Source organism: Salmo salar, chromosome ssa15 (genome assembly GCF_905237065.1).
Source record: "Salmo salar chromosome ssa15, Ssal_v3.1, whole genome shotgun sequence".
Classification (NCBI taxonomy): Eukaryota; Metazoa; Chordata; class Actinopteri; order Salmoniformes; family Salmonidae; genus Salmo; species Salmo salar.
Genome location: NC_059456.1, coordinates 24327594 through 24349151, shown reverse-complemented (window position 1 = coordinate 24349151; position 21558 = coordinate 24327594). Strand labels below are relative to the sequence as shown.

The 21558-nt window shown below is 43.4% G+C and overlaps 1 protein-coding gene across 5 annotated transcripts in view; it reads left to right on the top strand.

Moving 5' to 3' along the window:
* The first annotated feature begins 4894 nt into the window (after positions 1–4894).
* Positions 4895–21558, top strand: part of LOC106571102 (ryanodine receptor 3) — a 229681-nt gene continuing 213017 nt past the window's right edge. For all 5 annotated transcript variants that reach the window (XM_045695568.1, XM_045695569.1, XM_045695565.1 and 2 more), the window contains exon 1: positions 4895–5070. In XM_045695568.1, the coding sequence (XP_045551524.1) occupies positions 5023–5070 (48 nt within the window). In that variant the 5' untranslated portion in view covers positions 4895–5022. The remainder of the gene's footprint in view (positions 5071–21558) is intronic.

The window sequence follows — 21558 nt, the reverse complement described above, 5'->3', positions numbered from 1 at the left end:
AGTAATGCCCTGTATAGTTCACAATGACACACTAGACTAGACTAATGTCCTGTATAGTTCACCTTGACACACTAGACTAATGTCCTGTATAGTTCACCTTGACACACTAGACTAGAGTAATGTCCTGTATAGTTCACCTTGACACACTAGACTAATGCCCTGTATAGTTCACCTTGACACACTAGACTAATGTCCTGTATAGTTCACCTTGACACACTAGACTAGAGTAATGTCCTGTATAGTTCACCTTGACACACTAGACTAATGTCCCGTATAGTTCACCTTGACACACTAGACTAGACTAATGTCCTGTATAGTTCACCTTGACACAATAGACTAGAGTAATGTCCTGTATAGTTCACCTTGTCACACTAGACTAGAGTAATGTCCTGTATAGTTCACCTTGACACACTAGACTAGAGTAATGTCCTGTATAGTTCACTTTGACACACTAGACTAGAGTAATGTCCTGTATAGTTCACCTTGTCACACTAGACTAGAGTAATGTCCTGTATAGTTCACCTTGACACACTAGACTAGAGTAATGTCCTGTATAGTTCACCTTGACACACTAGACTAATGTCCTGTATAGTTCACCTTGACACAATAGACTAATGTCCTGTATAGTTCACCTTGACACACTAGACTATAGTAATGTCCTGTATAGTTCACCTTGACACACTAGACTAATGTCCTGTATAGTTCACCTTGACACAATAGACTAATGTCCTGTATAGTTCACCTTGACACAATAGACTAATGTCCTGTATAGTTCACCTTGACACACTAGACTAGAGTAATGTCCTGATTAGTTGCACCTTGACACAATAGAGTTATGTTCAGCATATGAAAACAACCCTAGCCTTGGGGTGGGCAAATGCCAGTCTGTAAGGGCTGTACATTGTATGTAGGTGTTTGTTCAAGACCAACGTATACAAAACACTTGATTCAAATAGTCGACTAATTAAGACCGTCGTTAGTAGCCTAGGTGTGCTGCAGATGGGCTTGAGCTGCTGGATAGGTGCACGTGGTTTAGGGGATAAACCCATTGGAATGGTAGGTGGAGTGGAGGGGAGCCATCACCAGATAAACATCATGTTTTCTTTGCATCAAGGTAATGGGCACGTTACATCCCAGATCTGACTAAACTGTAAATGTAATTCAAGCAATAAGCCTGTCAAGTATTCAGCCTGGTGTGGCCGGTAGGCTACGCAGGGTGCGTTTTCCTTCCTTTACCACTGGGGGATGCATTTGCCTTGAGTGTCCATCAACTCTTCAGTTGTAGCCTGTGTTGTCACACACTCTTACACCATGATTAGTGCTATCAGGATCCTTGTGATGTCCCTACCCTGACCCCTACCTTAACCATTTTAAATGTCAACTTCAATGGGGTAACATCAGAGTGCCAATTTACAATGTATCCTACCATTCATGTGTATTATGTTACCAGCCTCAAACTGAAAGTGGCCTTCAGTGATTTATTTATTTACCTTTATTTAACTAGGCAAGTCAGTTAAGAACAAATTCTTATTTTCAATGACGGCCTACCAGGGGAACAGTGGGTTAACTGCCTTGTTCAGGGGCAGAACGATAGATTTTTACCTTGTCAGCTTGGGGATTTAATCTTGCAACCTTTCGGTTACTAGTCCAATGCTCTAACCACTAGGCTACCTGCTCTAACCACTAGGCTACCTGCCTCTAACCACTAGGCTACCTGCCTCTAACCACTAGGCTACCTGCCTCTAACCACTAGGCTACTTGCTCTAACCACCAGGCTACCTGCCTCTAACCACTAGGCTACCTGCCTCTAACCACTAGGCTACCTGCCTCTAACCACTAGGCTACCTGCTCTAACCACCAGGCTACCTGCTCTAACCACTAGGCTACCTGCCTCTAACCACTAGGCTACCTGCCTCTAACCACTAGGCTACCTGCTCTAACCACTAGGCTACCTGCTCTAACCACTAGGCTACCTGCTCTAACCACTAGGCTACCTGCCTCTAACCACTAGGCTACCTGCCTCTAACCACTAGGCTACCTGCTCTAACCACCAGGCTACCTGCCTCTAACCACCAGGCTACCTGCCTCTAACCACTAGGCTACCTGCCTCTAACCACTAGGCTACCTGCCTCTAACCACTAGGCTACCTGCCTCTAACCACTAGGCTACCTGCTCTAACCACTAGGCTGTCTGCCTCTAACCACTAGGCTACCGCCTCTAACCACTAGGCTACCTGCCTCTAACCACTAGGCTACCTGCTCTAACCACTAGGCTACCTGCTCTAACCACTAGGCTACCTGCTCTAACCACTAGGCTACCTGCTCTAACCACTAGGCTACCTGCTGATAATGAAAAACAGACACACAAGTTATCTCCTGACAGTTCTGCCACTTTCTTTATTCTCTATATACCTTTTATTATTAAATTATCTCATTTCAAATATTTAGTTATTAATTCATTTCAATCGATTGATAACTAACTACAACAAAACATTTAATACACATACAAGTGTACACATTATTAACTTACACAACACAAGTGCACTTTACCTGTAGTATATTTCCTCATTCCCAAAATATAAACACTTTTAGATCAAGATAAACAACTGACATGTCTGAATATTGCTACACATGTAGAAAACGGATAAACATTACATTCAGCTTCAAAACAGTGTTGCCACCATGAAATTGTCACTCTCTCTCTTGCACCTGCATTACAGGCAACCTACGCGCCGCCATTTTACCACAAAACCGATAACATGTCAAACGAACTCAAGACAGTTCAAATAAATTGATTCTTTATGAAATGACTTCCAGGAAATCATGTACATTTACTCAGAAAAACCCAAAGTCTCTATGCGACTTGTGATATATATATATATATATATGTGTGTGTGTTTTTACCACAGCTAGCATTAAGCTAACATTCACTATCATTCATTCTCAATCACGTTCTTCACTCACTCAGTTTTAAACAAAAATAACACCTCAAACCTTTTCTCAAACGTTATGACGTTCTTTCAATATTAGATCATTTATAACATATAACATGCCGTTACATACATGTAACGTTAGTGATAAAGATAAATGTACACAAAATGTCTAATCTTCCCAGTTCTGGCACTGTCTTTATTCTGAGGAATGGTGTGTGCGCTTGACCAGTACTTGTTGCTTCCCCCACTACCACAGTGCAACAGCGCCATCTACCGGAATTATGGACTAAAGCGTGTTGAAAATAAGAGTTAGATTGATAAAACGAATAAACGTTGGTTTAAAAATAATAAAGTGCTGTCTATTTTTTGTGACATCGTTTTTCAACCCATTATAATTAAAACGAATTGTCCACTAAGTGGACTCCACTAGATATTAGCAGTGACTTCAACAACAAACACTGATTGATGTGTGTGCTATCGCAGCATAATTTGTAGCCGGACACTTTTCATACATTTCTTCAAGTGTGATAAGGCAGTGCAAGCATGTGGTCGTCCACGTGTTGGCAAAGAGCAGACTTCAAAGTTGGAGTTGACTAACCAAATGGAATCCTTCGGCTAATGTAGCCGCCACATAGTTTCTAAATTGGTCTACTTTATCTTGGGGTATCTCATTTAGGGCTACTTTATGTTAGGCTACTTCAGGGATCAGCATCTTTGATGGGGGACGGGGCCACAAAAAAACAGAACTCAGCATACCCACAGCTAATTTCCTGCAATTTTACACATTTTGCTATATGGTGGAGGCAAATGTTTGCCGTTTTTTTAATATGATAACTGATGATCAATGGGCCCCACCCCAGTCAGTAATTTGATCGTGTTTACCACAAATTTAGATTGCTGGCTGCTAGAATCATTTACCAATCTAAAAACAATTTGCTGCCATGGGCTAATTTAGTGATTGCTGATGCACAACCACATTTCGAAATTGCAACTGGTGTATTGTATTATTCTAACCCTCAACACTATGTTGAGCCACAACTGAGTTACAAAAATTAAAAAATATTTATTTGTATTTTATTTATATATAAAAAAAAAAAATTGTCAAATTGCCCACCAGTTGCCCATCCCTGATGACTTAATCCTATAAATTGAATTAATGGTTGATAGTATTGTAACTACAACACCTGGACATTAGGAAAACGGCTAAACAGGCAGCATTTGTCAACCAGATAGGGCTAACATAATTCATTTCCGCCAATGTAGCCTGGGGTCCATTGTTTGGGTAGGTAGGCTATGCCAAGGTTATGTATGTACATTGCTTTATGTTTCTTTAAAAAAATGTAACGATGTACCCAAACAAAATAGAATAATATTTTGTTGAAGAGAGGACACTCATCCTTGCAGACAAGAGTAATCCGTTTTCAATTGAGAAGAATACGATTGTTATAATTGTTTTCAAGAAATCAATGTAGTACAATTGGATATACTTTTATCTTGTAGCTGTCTGTTCCATCTCAACAGAGAATGACAGAGAGAGAATGAGAGCTATAGAGAGAGAGGTGCCCCTACAATCTAACTTTGTATTCAACACAATTATTGTTATTCAATTCTCCGTTCTGACCCATTATTATTATTATTATTATTATTATTAATAACATAAAACTACTGACTCATGCTTTTTAAACTTGAACGCCTGGCGGAGTGATAGTGACAGACTTTATCATTTCATGCAGAATCATTAAATAGCAATAGCCTCGTCCGCTTGCCGAGGCGTGCTCCTCTCGTCTCCTCTCCTCTCGCACCTACCATAGCTCCATAGCTCACTCAGCGTACTGCTGACATTGGCAGCCGCAGGGAGCACACAGTCCGGGGTGGGTAGGCATTGAGTGACAATCCGCGTTGAGGTGTGCAGTGGACGGGGACGGGGGGGGGGGGACGGGGGGGGGGGCTTGCCCGGTCTGCCCTATATGGTTGTGGAATTAGCTCCATGCTAATATCGGCAGGAGAGCTACAGCATCGCGTTTCCGTCTAGCCTACTGCATCTCCAGTCAGTGGTGGCTTTCAGAGTCTAAACAGGCTCCTTTACAGCCATGGCTGAGGGCGGAGAAGGGGAAGATGACATCCAGTTCTTACGAACTGTAAGTAGATATATTATTTGCTTACTTTTTATGCATAACCAAAGCGGGTGTCTTGAAAGGCAATGTTCTTGGATATGGCTTTAAACGGCAACAACTGGTGTCAATGCTGGATAGAGAGTATCATTTGCTTGAATACCTGGACTAATGCAAAATCAGGATTAAAAAAACTGCTCTGACTTAAAATACAATAAAAATAGGTGCAGTTTTATTTTGGGTGTTTTATATAATTCATGAGATTGTGCCCTTGTTGGGAAGTTGACCTAGGTGTATACTGCACGCTATGGGCTACTGTGCAGTGAGCGAGCAGCATATTGGCTCTCAGAGCACCTGTCGCCAGAGCTCGAGGCACATTGGAATTTAAATGAAAGTCCCAGCTGCAGATGCAATGGCACATTTAAATTAGGCCTACATAATTGTAAAAAATAATAAATACATAAAAGTTGTGATTTTTGCATAATCATTCTAATATAATTGAGTTTGGAGTATGGTTGTCTTGTCAGATCTGTTTGCCTCTATAATGACAATTATGTATCCACTAAACTTAAAGAACATAAGGTTTCTTGGATTTTCCTCGGGCTTTCTGTTTGCGTGTGGGTTGTAGTCGCTTGGGAATAGGCTACTGTTGATTTAATCATCAAACTAAAAGCTAAAACTATTTTAACCTTTGTGCTTTGCTTTGACACAGGGAGAGGCGTTTTAACAAGTTATGTTCACAAGTAAGATAACCCCAAGCAAGGCTCTGCTATTTTAGAGCTATTTTAGTGGTTCGATGAAGATTACTTACACTATGCTACATAGGGTACATGTGGGGCTACAAGGTATTCATCTTTGTAAACGATATGATGTACAGTATGTATGTTGGCCTGGTGTGAATAACCATCCATCACAGTTCATCATTGACATATAGGCTAGTCCTGACTTATCTCTTGGAGTGTGATATTTTGTGATATCTTAGACATGCTGTGCTGATAAACCGTCCAGCGTCATACAATGGAGGATAACATACTTCCATAGAGTTATAAAGATGTGGTGTATCACCAGAGAAAACGTTGAGTTTGATCGTTGATCCATATACAGAGTAGAGAAGACAGATGTGTAGTTGATCCATCCATACGGTACGTTACGATAGAGAGAAGACCTAGAGGTGACTGTTTGACAGGTCACAGGTCGGTCACCAGTGTTTAACAGGCCTGTGATATGCTGATCCTGATGGCTCTCAGATTCCCCTGACACTCACACCACTCAATAGCATCCTGATTATCTAGCGAAAACAGCCATGTTCCAGGGGGTTTCACCGGCCCCAGGTACACATAACATCAATAGTCTAATCAGGCTGTCCTGAGAGATTATCGGTAGTCAGTCGATACAAAAACACGCTCCTTAGCATTAATTAAAGCACTGATTTTAAATGTGTTAGGATCTGATTTATATGTAATTCATTGATGTTCATTATTGGATAACTAAGTATAACTTAATTTCTGCTCGTCAGAAGCGATGTTATAGATGATTCAACAGCTGTTCCACAATAAGTCATTTTTTCAGTTTGTGCACAGCAGTATCTGTTTATTTAATTTTTGCTCGCCTGAGTTAGAATACCTCATGATAAGCTGTAGAGCACACTATTTACCAAGAGAGTTTTCATCTATATTTTTTTGTAGCTGTCTATTTACCACCACAAACCGATGCTGCCATTAAGACCGCACTCAACAAGCTGTATAGGGCTATAAGCAAACAAGAAAATGCACATTCAGAGGTGGCGTTTCTTGTAGTCAGTGATTTTAATGCAGGGAAAATTAAATCAGTTTTCTGTCATTTTTACCAGCATGTCACATGTGCAACTAGAGGCGAAAAAACTCTAGATCACCTTTACTCCACACACAGACATATAAAGCTCTCCCTCACCCTCCTTTTTGCAAATCGGACCATAACTCTATCCTCTGGCTTCCTGCTTACAAGCAAAAACTCAAACAGGAAGTATCAGTGACGTGCTCAATACGGAAGTGGTCCAATAAAGCGGATGCTAAGCTACTGGACTGTTTCGCTAGACTGGAATATGTTTTGGGATTCATCTGATAACATTGATGAGTTTACCACATCAGTCACCGGCTTCATTAATAAGTGCATCGATGACTCATCCCCACAGTGACCATACATACATACCCCAACCAGAAACCATGGATTACAGACAACATTCATACTGAGCTAAAGGCTAGAGCTGCCGCTTTCATGAAGCGGGACAGTATTCTGGATCCTTATAAGAAATCCCGTTATGACCTCTGACAAGCCATCAAACAGGCAAAACGTCAATACAGGACTAAGATCGAATCCTACTACGTCAGCTCTGACACTCGACAGATGTGACAGGGCTTGCAAACTATCCTAGATTACAAAGGAAAACTCAGCCATGAGCTGCCCAGCAACATAAGCCTACCAGACGAGCTACAGGCCTTCAATTCTTGCTTCTAGGCAAACAACACTGAACCATGCTTGAGAACACCAGCTGTTCCCGGACGACTGGGGATCTTACTCTCCGTAGCCGATGTGAGTAAGACCTTTAAATAGGTTCATATTCACAAGGCCGCGGGGCCAAACGGAATACCAGGACCCATACTCAGAGCATGCGCTGACCAGCTGGTAAGTGTCTCCACTGACATTTATAACCTATCCCTGACCCGGTCTGTAATACCAACTTGTGTCAAGCAGACCACCATAGTCCCTGTGCCCAAGAACACCAAGGTAAAGAATGCGGTTCATTGACTAAGGCTCAGCATTCAACACCATAGTCCCCTCCAAAATTATTCCCAAGCTCAGCACCCTGGAACTGAACAACTCCCTCTGCAACTGAATCCTGGACTTCCTGACGAGGCACCCCCGGGTAGTGAGCCTCAACACAGGGGCCCCTCAGGGGTGTGTGCTTAGTCCCCTCCTGTACTCTCTGTTCACCTATGACTGTGTGGCCGCGCACGACTCCAACACCATCATTAAGTTTGCTTACGACACAACGTTGGTAAGACTGATCCCTGACGACGATGAGGCAGCCTATAGGGAGGAGTTCAGAGACCTGGCAGTGTGGTGCCAGGACAACAACCTTTATCTCAACGTCAGCAAGACAAAGGAGAAGATCGTGGACTACAGGAAACAGAGCGGCGCTCACGCCACAATTCACATCAATGTGGCTGCAGTGGAGCGGGTCAAAAGCTTCAAGTCCCTCTGTGTCCACATCCCTGAGGAATTAATATGGTCCACACACATCCACACAGTTGTGAAGAGGGTAAGACAGCGCCTCTTCCCCCTCAGGAGGCAGAATATTTTTTGGCATGGGCCCTCAGATCCGCATAAAGTTCTACAGCTGCACCATTGAGAGCATCTTGACTGGCTGCATCACCGCTTGGTATTGCAACTGCAAGGCACACAAATGCAAAGCACTACAGAGGTGAGTACCTCCCAGTACTTCACTGGGGCCAAGCTTCCTGCCATCCAGGACCTGTATACCAGGTGGTGTCAGAGGAAGGCCACACGCACTAGACCCTACCCACACACTCACAGATTTCTATGTTTTATTTTACCCTTACACGGACACCTTACCACACACACTACATACGCCCACGCACACATAATACGCACCCACATGCATACTGACGCCACGCACACACGCACGCACGCACACACACACACACACACACACACACACACACACACACACACACACACACACACACACACACACACATACATAATACGTGCCCACATGCATACTGACGCCACACACGCATACACACACACACACACACACACACATAAACACACACACAGACATAATACGTGAGTTAGATTCATTCTTGGGATTTTGAGGAATTGAAATAGTCTTCCGCATCTACAGTGTCTCATGAGGGACAAACATTAACCAAATATGGCATCGGACTGGAAACATACCTCCAAGACTGAAATCTCGTTTTCTAATGAGCAACAGAAAAACAGAATGTGCCAATCGGCGTGTTCAGTGGCTCTTTAAGTTGGCCTGAACAGAGACTTTTCTGCAGTAGTGGCAGCGGTTGAGTTGATGTATAGGCTAGCCTAGGCCTTATTATTGATCTGATAGAGAATTTAGGTCGATGGTTACAGATGTAGGATCTTAATTTATGCCAGTTTGCTACAGCAGAAAAATATTCCTGCAGCAACAGGAAATGTGAATTATTATTTTGATTATAATTAATGGAGATTTTTGTACGGTTTAATCAACAAAAATTGTTAGGACAAATCAAATCTTATCTTTTTTAATGGTTATTACAAACTTTAGGAGCCTTTTTAAACCTTGAATACACTACAAGTTTGCCTTTCCTGCTGTGCATTAAAATTGTCAGTGAAAAAAAATTGTGATCAAATTAGAAAACAACACGATGAAAGAATTTGAAGCAGTTGTATGAAATTGGACTTGTTTTTCAAAATTTCAGTTCCAAAGTGTGGTTGCGAAGTCAGAAGTTCAAAGGCTTGGATCTATATTTTGTAGTCCAGTGTTATTAAAGTGCCCTTGTAGTTTGAAGGAGTTTTCAAAACTTTGTGGCTGTGATGTCATACTTGTCATTAACTCAAGAGGTGATATGCAGAACTGTGTAGGTAGTCAACCCTTTTAAATCCAGGTAAGGTGCTTCCCCAGACCCTAGCCTTGTCCCATTCCCCCCATGCAGTAGCAGTAGCAGCAGCAGAGTGCTTATTTGGAGTTGATGTTGTTCTGGAAGCCTTCTGCATTCCAAAGGAGAACTTAAATTTAGCCTCTTAAAAGCTGATGCTTCCTCAGCCCATGCATACACGCTGTACATGCGTTCCCTGCTTTCTGGCTCCTGCCCACACCACACCACACTACACCATGGGTCATTGCGTCAGCTGGGCAGCTAGCACAAGACGAGCGGCATTTTAGCACCATTTTTATAGAGATGAGCTAGTATTTCGAAATCAACAGCTTGCTACCACAGAGTTTGAGACGGTATAAAGATATAGTCAAGTTGGGGACAGAATAAGAAGAGGATATGTGTAGGTGCAAGACTAGGAATTCTGTTGTTTGATTCCATTGCTGTATGTTGGTGATTCACTTTTTAGGTTGTGTTGAGCGTATACAAAACAAATGTGCAAATATCCACTGGGTTTTTCACCAAATTAACAGTTCTGCTAAATGTTACCCAGTGTTTCAAATCAAATCAAATTTTATTGGTCACATACACATGGTTAGCAGATGTTATTGCGAGTGTAGCGAATTGCTTGTTTAAATGTTGCCCAGTGTTTGAAGAGTTTGTTGGCACTGTTGCTGTTCAAATTCATTAAAAAGTTGAATACTTTTATACCTCAGACAACTTCGTCCACAAAAAGCTGATTGCATGGCTTTGGGAAATCTATAGTGCTAAAGGGCTGGTGAGAGAATATTAAGAACTATTTGGGGTAGTAGAGGTGGGTGGTTAGCAGTGGCACCTAATCCCAGAGGAGGGTGGTTAGCAGTGGCACCTAATCCCAGAGGTGGGTGGTTAGCAGTGGCACCCAATCCCAGAGGTGGGTGGTTAGCAGTGGCACCTAATCCCAGAGGTGGGTGGTTAGCAGTGGCACCTAATCCCAGAGGTGGGTGGTTAGCAGTGGCACCCAATCCCAGAGGTGGGTGGTTAGCAGTGGCACCTAATCCCAGAGGTGGGTGGTTATCAGTGGCACCTAATCCCAGAGGTGGGTGATTAGCAGTGGCACCTAATCCCAGAGGTGGGTGGTTAGCCATGGCACCTAATCCCAGAGGTGGGTGGTTAGCAGTGGCACCTAATCCCAGAGGTGGGTGGTTAGCCGTGGCACGTAATCCCAGAGGTGGATGGTTAGCCGTGGCACCTAATCCCAGAGGTGGGTGGTTAGCCGTGGCACCTAATCCCAGAAGTGGGTGGTTAGCCGTGGCACGTAATCCCAGAGGTGGGTGGTTAGCCGTGGCACCTAATCTTAGAGGTGGGTGGTTAGCAGTGGCACCTAATCCCAGAGGTGGGTGGTTAGAAGTGGCACCTAATCCCAGAGGTGGGTGGTTAGCAGTGCCACCTAATCCCAGAGGTGGGTGGTTAGCCGTGGCACCTAATCCCAGAGGTGGGTGGTTAGAAGTGGCACCTAATCCCAGAGGTGGGTGGTTAGCCATGGCACCTAATCCCAGAGGTGGGTGGTTAGCCGTGGCACCTAATCCCAGAGGTGGGTGGTTAGCAGTGCCACCTAATCCCAGAGGTGGGTGGTTAGCAGTGCCACCTATGCCAGAGATGGGTGGTTAGCAGTGCCACCTGTCCCAGAGGTGGTTGGTTAGCAGTGCCACCTATCCCAATTAAAATACTATTGTTAGACTGCCCTCTCCAGAGTTCCTTCATCCTGTTGTCTCTGGAAAGGAAATGAGAGGATTTAAACTGCTGGTCTGGAGCCAGGTGGGTCTGGGCCAGGTGCATGCGAGCCTCTGTGGTGCTGATGGTCCATGCTCAGGGTTGGGAAGAATTATAAGTGGGTCCTTAGGGCCAGTTTCCTGGACCCAGATTGAAGCGCATGCTTCCATGATTTGTGTCACGCCTGCTCCCGCTCTCCCTCCCTGGCGCTCGAAGGTGCCAGGCTCCCCGGCATTACGCACTCCTGCCACCATTATTACGCACACCTGCTCCCCTTGATTCATTACACTCACCTGGACTCAATTACCTGTGTTTATTTCCTCCCCTATATCTGTCTATTCCCTAGCTCTGTTCCCCGCTTCAGGATTAATGTTTGTTTGTCATTTTTGTTACCTGGTTCTGACGCTGTTCCTGTCCTGTTCGACGTCCTGAGTGACTTCCTGAGTATTCATTGATCAGGCTCTCATCATGGCATTGGTACGATGTGGGTTTTGGCTACGCAGTCCTCTAGGGACTCATCACTTCTGAAGGAAAGGGTGACTGTCTGCTTCTCTCTTTCCTAATACTTACCTAACTAATTTTAGGTTGGCAGTGCTTCCGTTATACGCTTCCTTAGGGTGGGATGGGATCACAAACTCCTGCTTATCTCTGTTGCAACCTGCCTGAAAGACTTTACCTTTGGTTAGATTTAAAATGTTTTATGCATCTCACTGCTTGAGGCGTCACTACAGACACCCTGGTTCGATTTCAGGCTGTATCACAACTGGCCGTGCATCGTCCGGGTTTGGCCGGTGTAGGCCGTCATTGTAAATATGATTTCGTTCTTAACTGACTTGCCTAGTTAAATAAAGGTTAAATAAAATGAAGAAAAAAAAGTTTTATAGCTGATCTATAACTAGGAACTAGACTGCTATTTTAACTTTTTGTAGTCTTGCTGTTGTTATTTTAGGAGAAATTAGCTCTTTCTTCGTCTCTGTCTGTCTTTTCATTCTCAAATTCCCCTAAGAACATCGATTTGATTGGGCATTATGATTAAAAGTCTGATCGCATTCTCACAGTAGGTACAACGGCGTGAGCCGTGAAGTAACTCTCAAGCCAAATAATTGCCTTCATTAATCAATGGAGAGGACTGAAATAGGATCTGTGCTGCTGAGATTTGGACCTGGGGACGATAGCAGCTTCATTACCATTTAAATGCTGCTGCTGACGCTCCATTCACGCTTATCTTGTATATTCTAAAACTTTCATTGTTGCCTTTACTTTAGCGTTGTATTATTGTCATTGTTTAATGAACACTGAATATTTGGAGAGGAATATGTATCGTTTGGAACAAGCATTGGATCACTTATAATAACTGTTTGACATAGTTAGCCTAAATCTAGCCAATACATTGTTAGTCAAGTTTGTGGCATTAATGGAGAACAGGAATATTATTGGCAGAAAAACCCTGTTGGTTCGCGTCTCGTCTCAGGTCTCAACAGCAGAATAACCCTGTTGGTTCGCGTCTCGTCTCAGGTCTCAACAGCAGAAAAACCCTGTTGGTTCGCGTCTCGTCTCAGGTCTCAACAGCCGAAAAACCATGTTGGTTCGCGTCTCGTCTCAGGTCTCAATGGCAGAAAAACCCTGTTGGTTCGCGTCTCGTCTCAGGTCTCAACAGTAGAAAAACCCTGTTGGTTCACGTCTCGTCTCAGGTCTCAGGTCTCAAAAGTAAGAAAAACAACATTTCCCATCACCCATCAGTGACATTGACTTGCAGCCTCCTTGGAACAACATTTTAGAGTTGATAGATGTGAAAACAATCTCTATCTCTCTGTGCAAGTTCTACTTGTTACACAATTTTTGATTTTAGCAGACACGCCTATCCAGAGCAACTTACAGGAGCAATTAAGGTTAAGTCCTTTGCTCAAAGGCACATGGAGCTGAGAGAAAATGTTGTTACTTTTAAATCTAATTTCCTGCAATTTTAGCATTTTTCTATGGCTAATGCTGTTTTCATTTGCTCAAACATAATGACAAAATCTATACTGCTAAATTCATTGTTTTAATAAAAGAAATATTCTCCCTGACTGTCTAGATTTTATTTTCATTCAAGCTTTATTTATACAGCACATTTCAGACATGAATGCAACACAATGCGCTTCACAGGAAAAAAACCCCAATGAAAATAAAAACAGAAATATTTTGGGGATTGTTAATTCTCAAAGATTGTATTATAGAAAATTATATAGATCCATTATATTTTCTACATAGTTTATATCTGCTTTTAGTCGCTTACTTTACACTGAAATTGTTTATGTGTCCATAAAAATATATATTTTTACACTGTTTGGATTTAAGTGACCCGAAAAACGCTTTGGCGGCTCGTCCAAGGATTTCAATGGCAGAAAAATTCCTGAGTCCTGTTCTAGTTCAGTAGTCTATGCGCTTACACCTTATTGTAAAATGGTCAGAATCTGTGAGCATTATAGTAAGATGGAAAGCCTGAAATGGCTGACCAAAGTACCTGATCTCTCTTTATCTGCCCACCTCCGCCACTCTCTCTTTGCCTTTCTCTCTGTGTATCTCTCTCTCTATCACTCTCTCTGTGTATCTTTCCCTCTCTCTCTTTCTCTCTCTATCTCTCTCTTTATCACTCTCTCTTTGCCTTTCTCTCTCTGTATCTCTCTCTATCACTCTCTCTCTCTCTCTCTCTGTGTATCTTTTCCTCTTTCTCTTTGCCTTTCTCTCTCTGTATCTCTCTCTCTATCACTCTCTCTGTGTATCTTTCCCTCTCTCTCTTTCTTTCTCTCTCTATCTCTCTCTTTATCACTCTCTCTTTGCCTTTCTCTCTCTGTATCTCTCTCTATCACTCTCTCTCTCTCTCTGTGTATCTTTTCCTCTCTCTCTTTGCCTTTCTCTCTCTGTATCTCTCTATCACTCTCTCTCTCTCTGTGTATCTTTCCTCTCTCTCTTTCTCTATCTCTCTATCTCTCTCTTTATCACTCTCTCTTTGCATTTCTCTCTCTGTATCTCTCTCTCTCTCTCTCTCTCTCTCTCTCTCTCTCTCTCTCTCTCTCTCTCTCTCTCTCTCTCTCTACCTCCCTTTCTCCTTTCACCCCCCTCATCACTCTCTTTATGCTGGACAGACGTCAAGGTAGGTGTCACTCCAGCCCCCAGCCATCCACTAGATGTGACCCTGGCCGAGGGCCCGTCCCAAATGGGACCCTATTCTCTATATATAGGGCTCTGGTCTAAAGTAGAGCACTACATAGGGAATAGGGTGCCATAGGGCTCTGGTCTAAAGTAGTGCACTACATAGGGAATAGAGTGCCATAGGGGTCTGGTCAAAAGTAGTGCACTATGTAGGGAATAGGGTGCCATAGTGCTCAGGTCAAAAGTAGTGCACTTTATAGGGAATAGGGTGCAATTCAGGATGCGTCCCGGGGCTTTCATCCCTCAGTGCTGCTGATGCAGACTCAGACCAACTGTTCAGCCTTGTATGCATGGCAGCTTATTTGATTTTGTTAGCAATTGATGTTATTCTTCAATAACACAAACTTCAAAGCAAATCAAGGGGAGAAAAATAGGTTTATTTGAGAAGGACAAATCAAGATGTTATGCTGGGAGGTAGATGTTCAGTCTCCCCTGTCCTCAGCTTTTCTCCACCGAACAAAGGATCAGGATGCCATTTATAACCCCCCACCCTAGCCTGGGATTGACCAATCAGAAGTCCTTGCAGTACGACTGGACCAATGGCCAAATAACAAGTATACTGCTCCCGACTCAATGTACAGACTAGCACACGTAGCTCTGAGTTCAGGAGTGACATTACATAGATTCTAAACAGCTGTTGAACTGAAGACCAACTATTTACCTTGACAATTCCCTATTGACCATTAGTACTATATTTAGTTTAGTACTCTCGTTCTCTCATCCTCTGCGTTGTGTATTTATTTTCAAAATATTCTTATCATTTGGAGCTGCTTTAAGGCAATAAGGCAATATGCTGGTTTAAGGCAATATACTGCTTTAAGGCAATAAGCTGCTTTAAGGCAAAATGCTGCAAGTAAAATTATAATGGCAATCAGCAGTAGCAAAGCGTCCTCCTTGCCCCTGGTAAAAACCTGATTAAGAAATGTAAATGTGATGTAATAGATTGTATTGATGTTAATATCTTGCTGTTTTTTCATGCCAAAAACGAAGTGTAATTTTATACTGTATATACAGTACCAGTATCCAGGCTGTATCACATCCGGCCGTGATTGGGAGTCCCATAGGGCGGTGCAAAATTGGCCCAGCATTGTCCGGGTTTGCCTGGGGTAGGCCGTCATTGTAAATAAGAATTTGTTCTTAACTGACTTGCCTAGAGGTTAAATAAAGGTTAAATAAAAAAAATACAAAATAAAACCAGTCAAAAGTTTGGATACACCTACTCATTTGAGGGTTTTTCTTTATTTTTACTATTTTCTACATTGTAGAATAATAGTGAAGACACCAACACTATGAAATAACACATATGGAATCATGTAATAACCAAATAAGTGTTAAAAAAAAATCAAAATATATTTTATATTTAATATTCTTAAAGTAGCCACTCTTTGCCTTAATGACAGCTTTGTAAACTCTTGGCATTCTCTCAACAAGTTTCACCCCGGCTTTTCTAACAGTCTTGAAGGAGTTCCCACATATGTTGAGCACTTGTTGGCTGCTTTTCCTTCACTCTGCGATCCAACTCATCCCAAACGATCTCATTTGGGTTGAGGTTGGGTGATTGTGGTGGCCAGGTCATCTGATGCAGCACTCCATCACTCTCCTTCTTGGTCAAATAGCCCTTACACAGCCTGCAAGTTTTGGGTCATTGTCCTGTTGAAAAACAAATGATAGTCCCACTAAGCGCAAACCAGATGGGATGACGTATTGCTGCAGAATTCTGTGGTAGCCATGCTGGTTAAGTGTGCCTTGAATTCTAAATAAATCACAGACAGTGTCACCAGCAAAGCACCCCACACCATCACACCTCCCCCTCCATGCTTCACGGTGGGAACCACACATGCGGAGATCATTCGTTCACCTACTCTGCGTCTCACAAAGACATGGCGGTTGGAACCAAAACTCTCAGTGGTGTCTTAGCAGCAATTCGACCATGAAGGCCTGATTCACACAGTCTCCTCTGAACAGTTGATGTGGAGATGTGTCTTTTACTTGAACTCTGTGAAGTATTTATTTGGGCTGCAATTTCTGAGGCTGGTAACTTCAATGAACTTATCCTCTGCACCAGAGGTCTTCCTTTCCTGTGGCGGTCCACATGAGAGCCAGTTTCATCATAGCGCTTGATGTTTTTTGCGACTGCAATTGAAGAAACTTTCAAAATTCTTACAATTATCTGACTAATCCTTGAGGTAATTATCCGATAAGACTGATGTCTTAAAGTAATGATAGACTGTAGTTTCTCTTTGCTTATTTGAGCTGTTCTTGCAATATGATCTTGTTCAAATTAAAGAGCTGAGGGATGGGGCTGGAGAAATGTAGCCACTCTCAAATTCATAGATAAAGCTATGGATGCAAAGACTGACCATCCGTGGTTAAAACTATAATTTTGATATCATATTTTGAGAAAAACAAGCTTATAGTTTTGGATCCTGATGGGGTACAACAGTTGAACTAAGCTCATGAGGCATTTATACGTCTTATTCTTCAAGAATAAATGGGTACATATCATTAATTTATAGATTAATTTGCAGATTGCTCCTTTAATGTGATTACATCTACAGTGCTTGTCGACTGTGAAACATTAACGTTAAAATGACAGCTATGAACGTTTCAGAAGTTTTTACAGTATATTACTTCACCATTGCAACAATATATATATTTTTTTTGGTCGAGGCGTTCACTGCAATAAAAACAGTCAAAAACAACTTAAGTGGTTTTTAAGGTCAGTCAGGAGAAAACATGTTGGAATCGTAAGCAAACTGAGCATTCTACTTATGTCACGACTTCGGCCGAAGCTGATGACTCTCCTTGTTCGGGTGGTGTTCGGCGGTCGACGTCACCGGTCTTCGAGCCACCGCCGATCCATTTGCCATTTTCCATTTGTTTTGTCTCGTTTTCCCTCACACCTGGTTTTCATTTCCCAATTATTGGTCATGTATTTAACCCTCTGTTTCCCCCATGTCTTTGTGTGTGATTGTTATTTGTTCAGGTCGGTATGTTCCGGCTGGTTTGTACCGGGTGCTGTTTATCACCCATGCTTTGTGGCAACCGTTCTTTTTGCACTTTGTAAATTGTTTACTTTGTACTGTCGCGTAAAGTACGTTGTTTCACTCATCTCTGCTCTCATGCGCCTGACTTTATACACCAGCTACACCCACCAACCTGACAACTTATTGTTTCAAGTTTAAAGTTCAAAGTTGATTGGCCCAATAAATACATAGGAACTCCTTGTCAAGTTCTCACTAAAATGATTAAAGTCTAGGAGGTGGTAGCCTTTCAATTTCACGAAATTCCCTTCCTAGTTTCCCTGTTTTGTGCCTACTGAAAGCATTCCAGCATTTCTTCTGTAAGCAGCAGCCCCAGCCAGCCCACTCAATATGTGTTATGCTACCACAGCTGACACTACTATTTGTACAATTGGTTTATTACAAAAGGACAATTGGTAAATATATATATGTTTGGTATCTGGGTGGCGGTGGGCTGCTTCTCTAGGGGCCTGGGGATCTTGATAGCAGTGGTTGGTGAGAGGTGGATGTCTGGGGGCCTGGGGGTCTGGATGGTGAGAGGTGGATGTCTGGGTGCCTGGGGGTCTGGATGGTGAGAGGTGGATGTCTGGGGGCCTGGGGGTCTGGATGGTGAGAGGTGGATGTGTGGGGGCCTGGGGGTCTGGATGGTGAGAGGTGGATGTCTGGGGGCCTGGGGGTCTGGATGGTGAGAGGTGGATGTCTGGGGGTCTGGATGGTGAGAGGTGGATGTCTGGGGGCCTGGGGGTCTGGATGGTGAGAGGTGGATGTCTGGGGGCCTGGGGGTCTGGATGGTGAGAGGTGGATTTGTGGGGGCCTGGGGGTCTGGATGGTGAGAGGTGGATGTGTGGAGGCCTGGGGTCTGGATGGTGAGAGGTGGATGTCTGGGGGCCTGGGGGTCTGGATGGTGAGAGATGGATGTCTGGGGGCCTGGGGGTCTGGGTGGTGAGAGGTGGATGTGTGGGTGCCTGGGGGTCTGGGTGGTGAGAGGTGGATGTCTGGGGGCCTGGGGGTCTGGGTGGTGAGAGGTGGATGTGTGCCTACTCTCACCACCCATTGCCATCCAGGCCCTCAAGCCCCCATACCCAAACATCTCATTAAACTCTGTGCCAATACCAAGCTGTTTAACATGTAACAGACTCTCTGGGCCAATACCAGGCTGTTTAACATGTAACAGACTCTCTGGGACAATACCAAGCTGTTTAACATGTAACAGAATCTCTGGGCCAATATCAGGCTGTTTAACATGTAACAGACTCTCTGGGCCAATACCAGGCTGTTTACATGTAACAGACTCTCTGGGCCAATACCAGCGTGTTTAACATGTAACAGACTCTCTGGGCCAATACCAGCGTGTTTAACATGTAACAGACTCTCTGGGCCAATACCAGCGTGTTTAACATGTAACAGACTCTCTGGGCCAATACCAGCGTGTTTAACATGTTACAGACTCTCTGGGCCAATACCAGGCTGTTTAACATGTAACAGACTCTCTGGGCCAATACCAGGCTGTTTAATATGTAACAGACTCTCTGGGCCAATACCAGGCTGTTTAACATGTAACAGACTCTCTGGGCCAATACCAGGCCAATACCAGCGTGTTTAACATGTAACAGACTCTCTGGGCCAATACCAGCGTGTTTAACATGTAACAGACTCTCTGGGCCAATACCAGCGTGTTTAACATGTAACAGACTCTCTGGGCCAATACCAGCCTGTTTAACATGTAACAGACTCTCTGGGCCAATACCAGGCTGTTTAACATGTAACAGACTCTCTGGGCCAATACCAGGCTGTTTAACATGTAACAGACTCTCTGGGCCAATACCAGGCTGTTTAACATGTAACAGAATCTCTGGGCCAATACCAGCGTGTTTAACATGTAACAGACTCTCTGGGCCAATACCAGGCTGTTTAACATGTAACAGAATCTCTGGGCCAATACCAGCGTGTTTAACATGTAACAGACTCTCTGGACCAATACCAGGCTGTTTAACATGTAACAGACTCTCTGGGCCAATACCAGGCTGTTTAACATGTAACAGACTCTCTGGGCCAATACCAGCGTGTTTAACATGTAACAGACTCTCTGGGCCAATACCAGCGTGTTTAACATGTAACAGACTCTCTGGGCCAATACCAGCGTGTTTAACATGTAACAGACTCTCTGGGCCAATACCAGGCTGTTTACATGTAACAGACTCTCTGGGCCAATACCAGGCTGTTTAACATGTAACAGACTCTCTGGGCCAATACCAGGCTGTTTAACATGTAACAGACTCTCTGGGCCAATACCAGGCTGTTTAACATGTAACAGACTCTCTGGGCCAATACGAGCGTGTTTAACATGTAACAGACTCTCTGGGCCAATACCAGGCTGTTTACATGTAACAGACTCTCTGGGCCACTACCAGGCTGTTTAACATGTAACAGACTCTCTGGGCCAATACCAGCGTGTTTAACATGTAACAGAATCTCTGGGCCAATACCAGCGTGTTTAACATGTAACAGACTCTCTGGGCCAATACCAGAGTGTTTAACATGTAACAGACTCTCTGGGCCAATACCAGCGTGTTTTAACATGTAACAGACTCTCTGGACCAATACCAGGCTGTTTAACATGTAACAGACTCTCTGGGCCAATACCAGCGTGTTTAACATGTAACAGACTCTCTGGGCCAATACCAAGCTGTTTACATGTAACAGACTCTCTGGGCCAATACCAGCGTGTTTAACATGTAACAGACTCTCTGGGCCAATACCAGCGTGTTTAACATGTAACAGACTCTCTGGGCCAATACCAGCGTGTTTAACATGTAACAGACTCTCTGGGCCAATACCAGTGTGTTTAACATGTAACAGACTCTCTGGACCAATACCAGGCTGTTTAACATGTAACAGACTCTCTGGACCAATACCAGCGTGTTTAACATGTAACAGACTCTCTGGGCCAATACCAGGCTGTTTAACATGTAACAGACTCTCTGGGCCAATACCAGGCTGTTTAACATGTAACAGACTCTCTGGGCCAATACCAGCGTGTTTAACATGTAACAGACTCTCTGGGCCAATACCAGCGTGTTTAACATGTAACAGACTCTCTGGGCCAATACCAGGCTGTTTAACATGTAACAGACTCTCTGTGTAACAGGCTGTCTCAGTAGTTAACCTGCTTAGGGCCCAGAACTCACTGAGAGCAGAAGGTGACTAGCTGAACACAGGGCTGATGATGAATCTGGGTTATTTTAGGCTGTGGCGAGGTTGTGTAGATGTGAAATGTACTAGCACTCTCTCTGTTTCTCTCTCTGTCTCTATCTCAGTGTCTCTCTCTCTCTCTCTCTCCCTCCCTCTCTCTCTCTCCCTCTCTCTCCCTCGCTCTCTCTCGCCATCGCTCTCTCTCTCCCCCTCCTTCCCTCCCTCCCTCCCTCCCTCCCTCCCTCGCTTTCTCTCGGGTTTTCCTGAGGCCTAAAAACTTTTGATTCGAAGAGGAACCACACAGAAAACTATTAAAATGTTAATTTATTTTCACACTTCATAAATTAGTAAGTAACCACCACATTCAGTTAACCCAATGTTTGGCCTGGAGCCTTAGTCCAGGGTGGGTCCAATGCCCAGTGCTTTTTACCCCACATACTTTTCAGATTAGTCATGTTATCTTTCAGATTAGTTATGCTATCTTTCAGATTAGTCATGTTATCTTTCAGATTAGTCATGTTATCTTTCAGATTAGATATGTTATCTTTCAGATTTTTCATGCTATTTTTCAGATTAGATATGTTGTCTTTCAGATTAGTCATGTTATCGTTCAGATTAGTCATGCTATCTTTCAGATTAGTCATGCTATCTTTCAGATTAGATATGCTATGTTTCAGATTAGTCATGTTATCTTTCAGATTAGT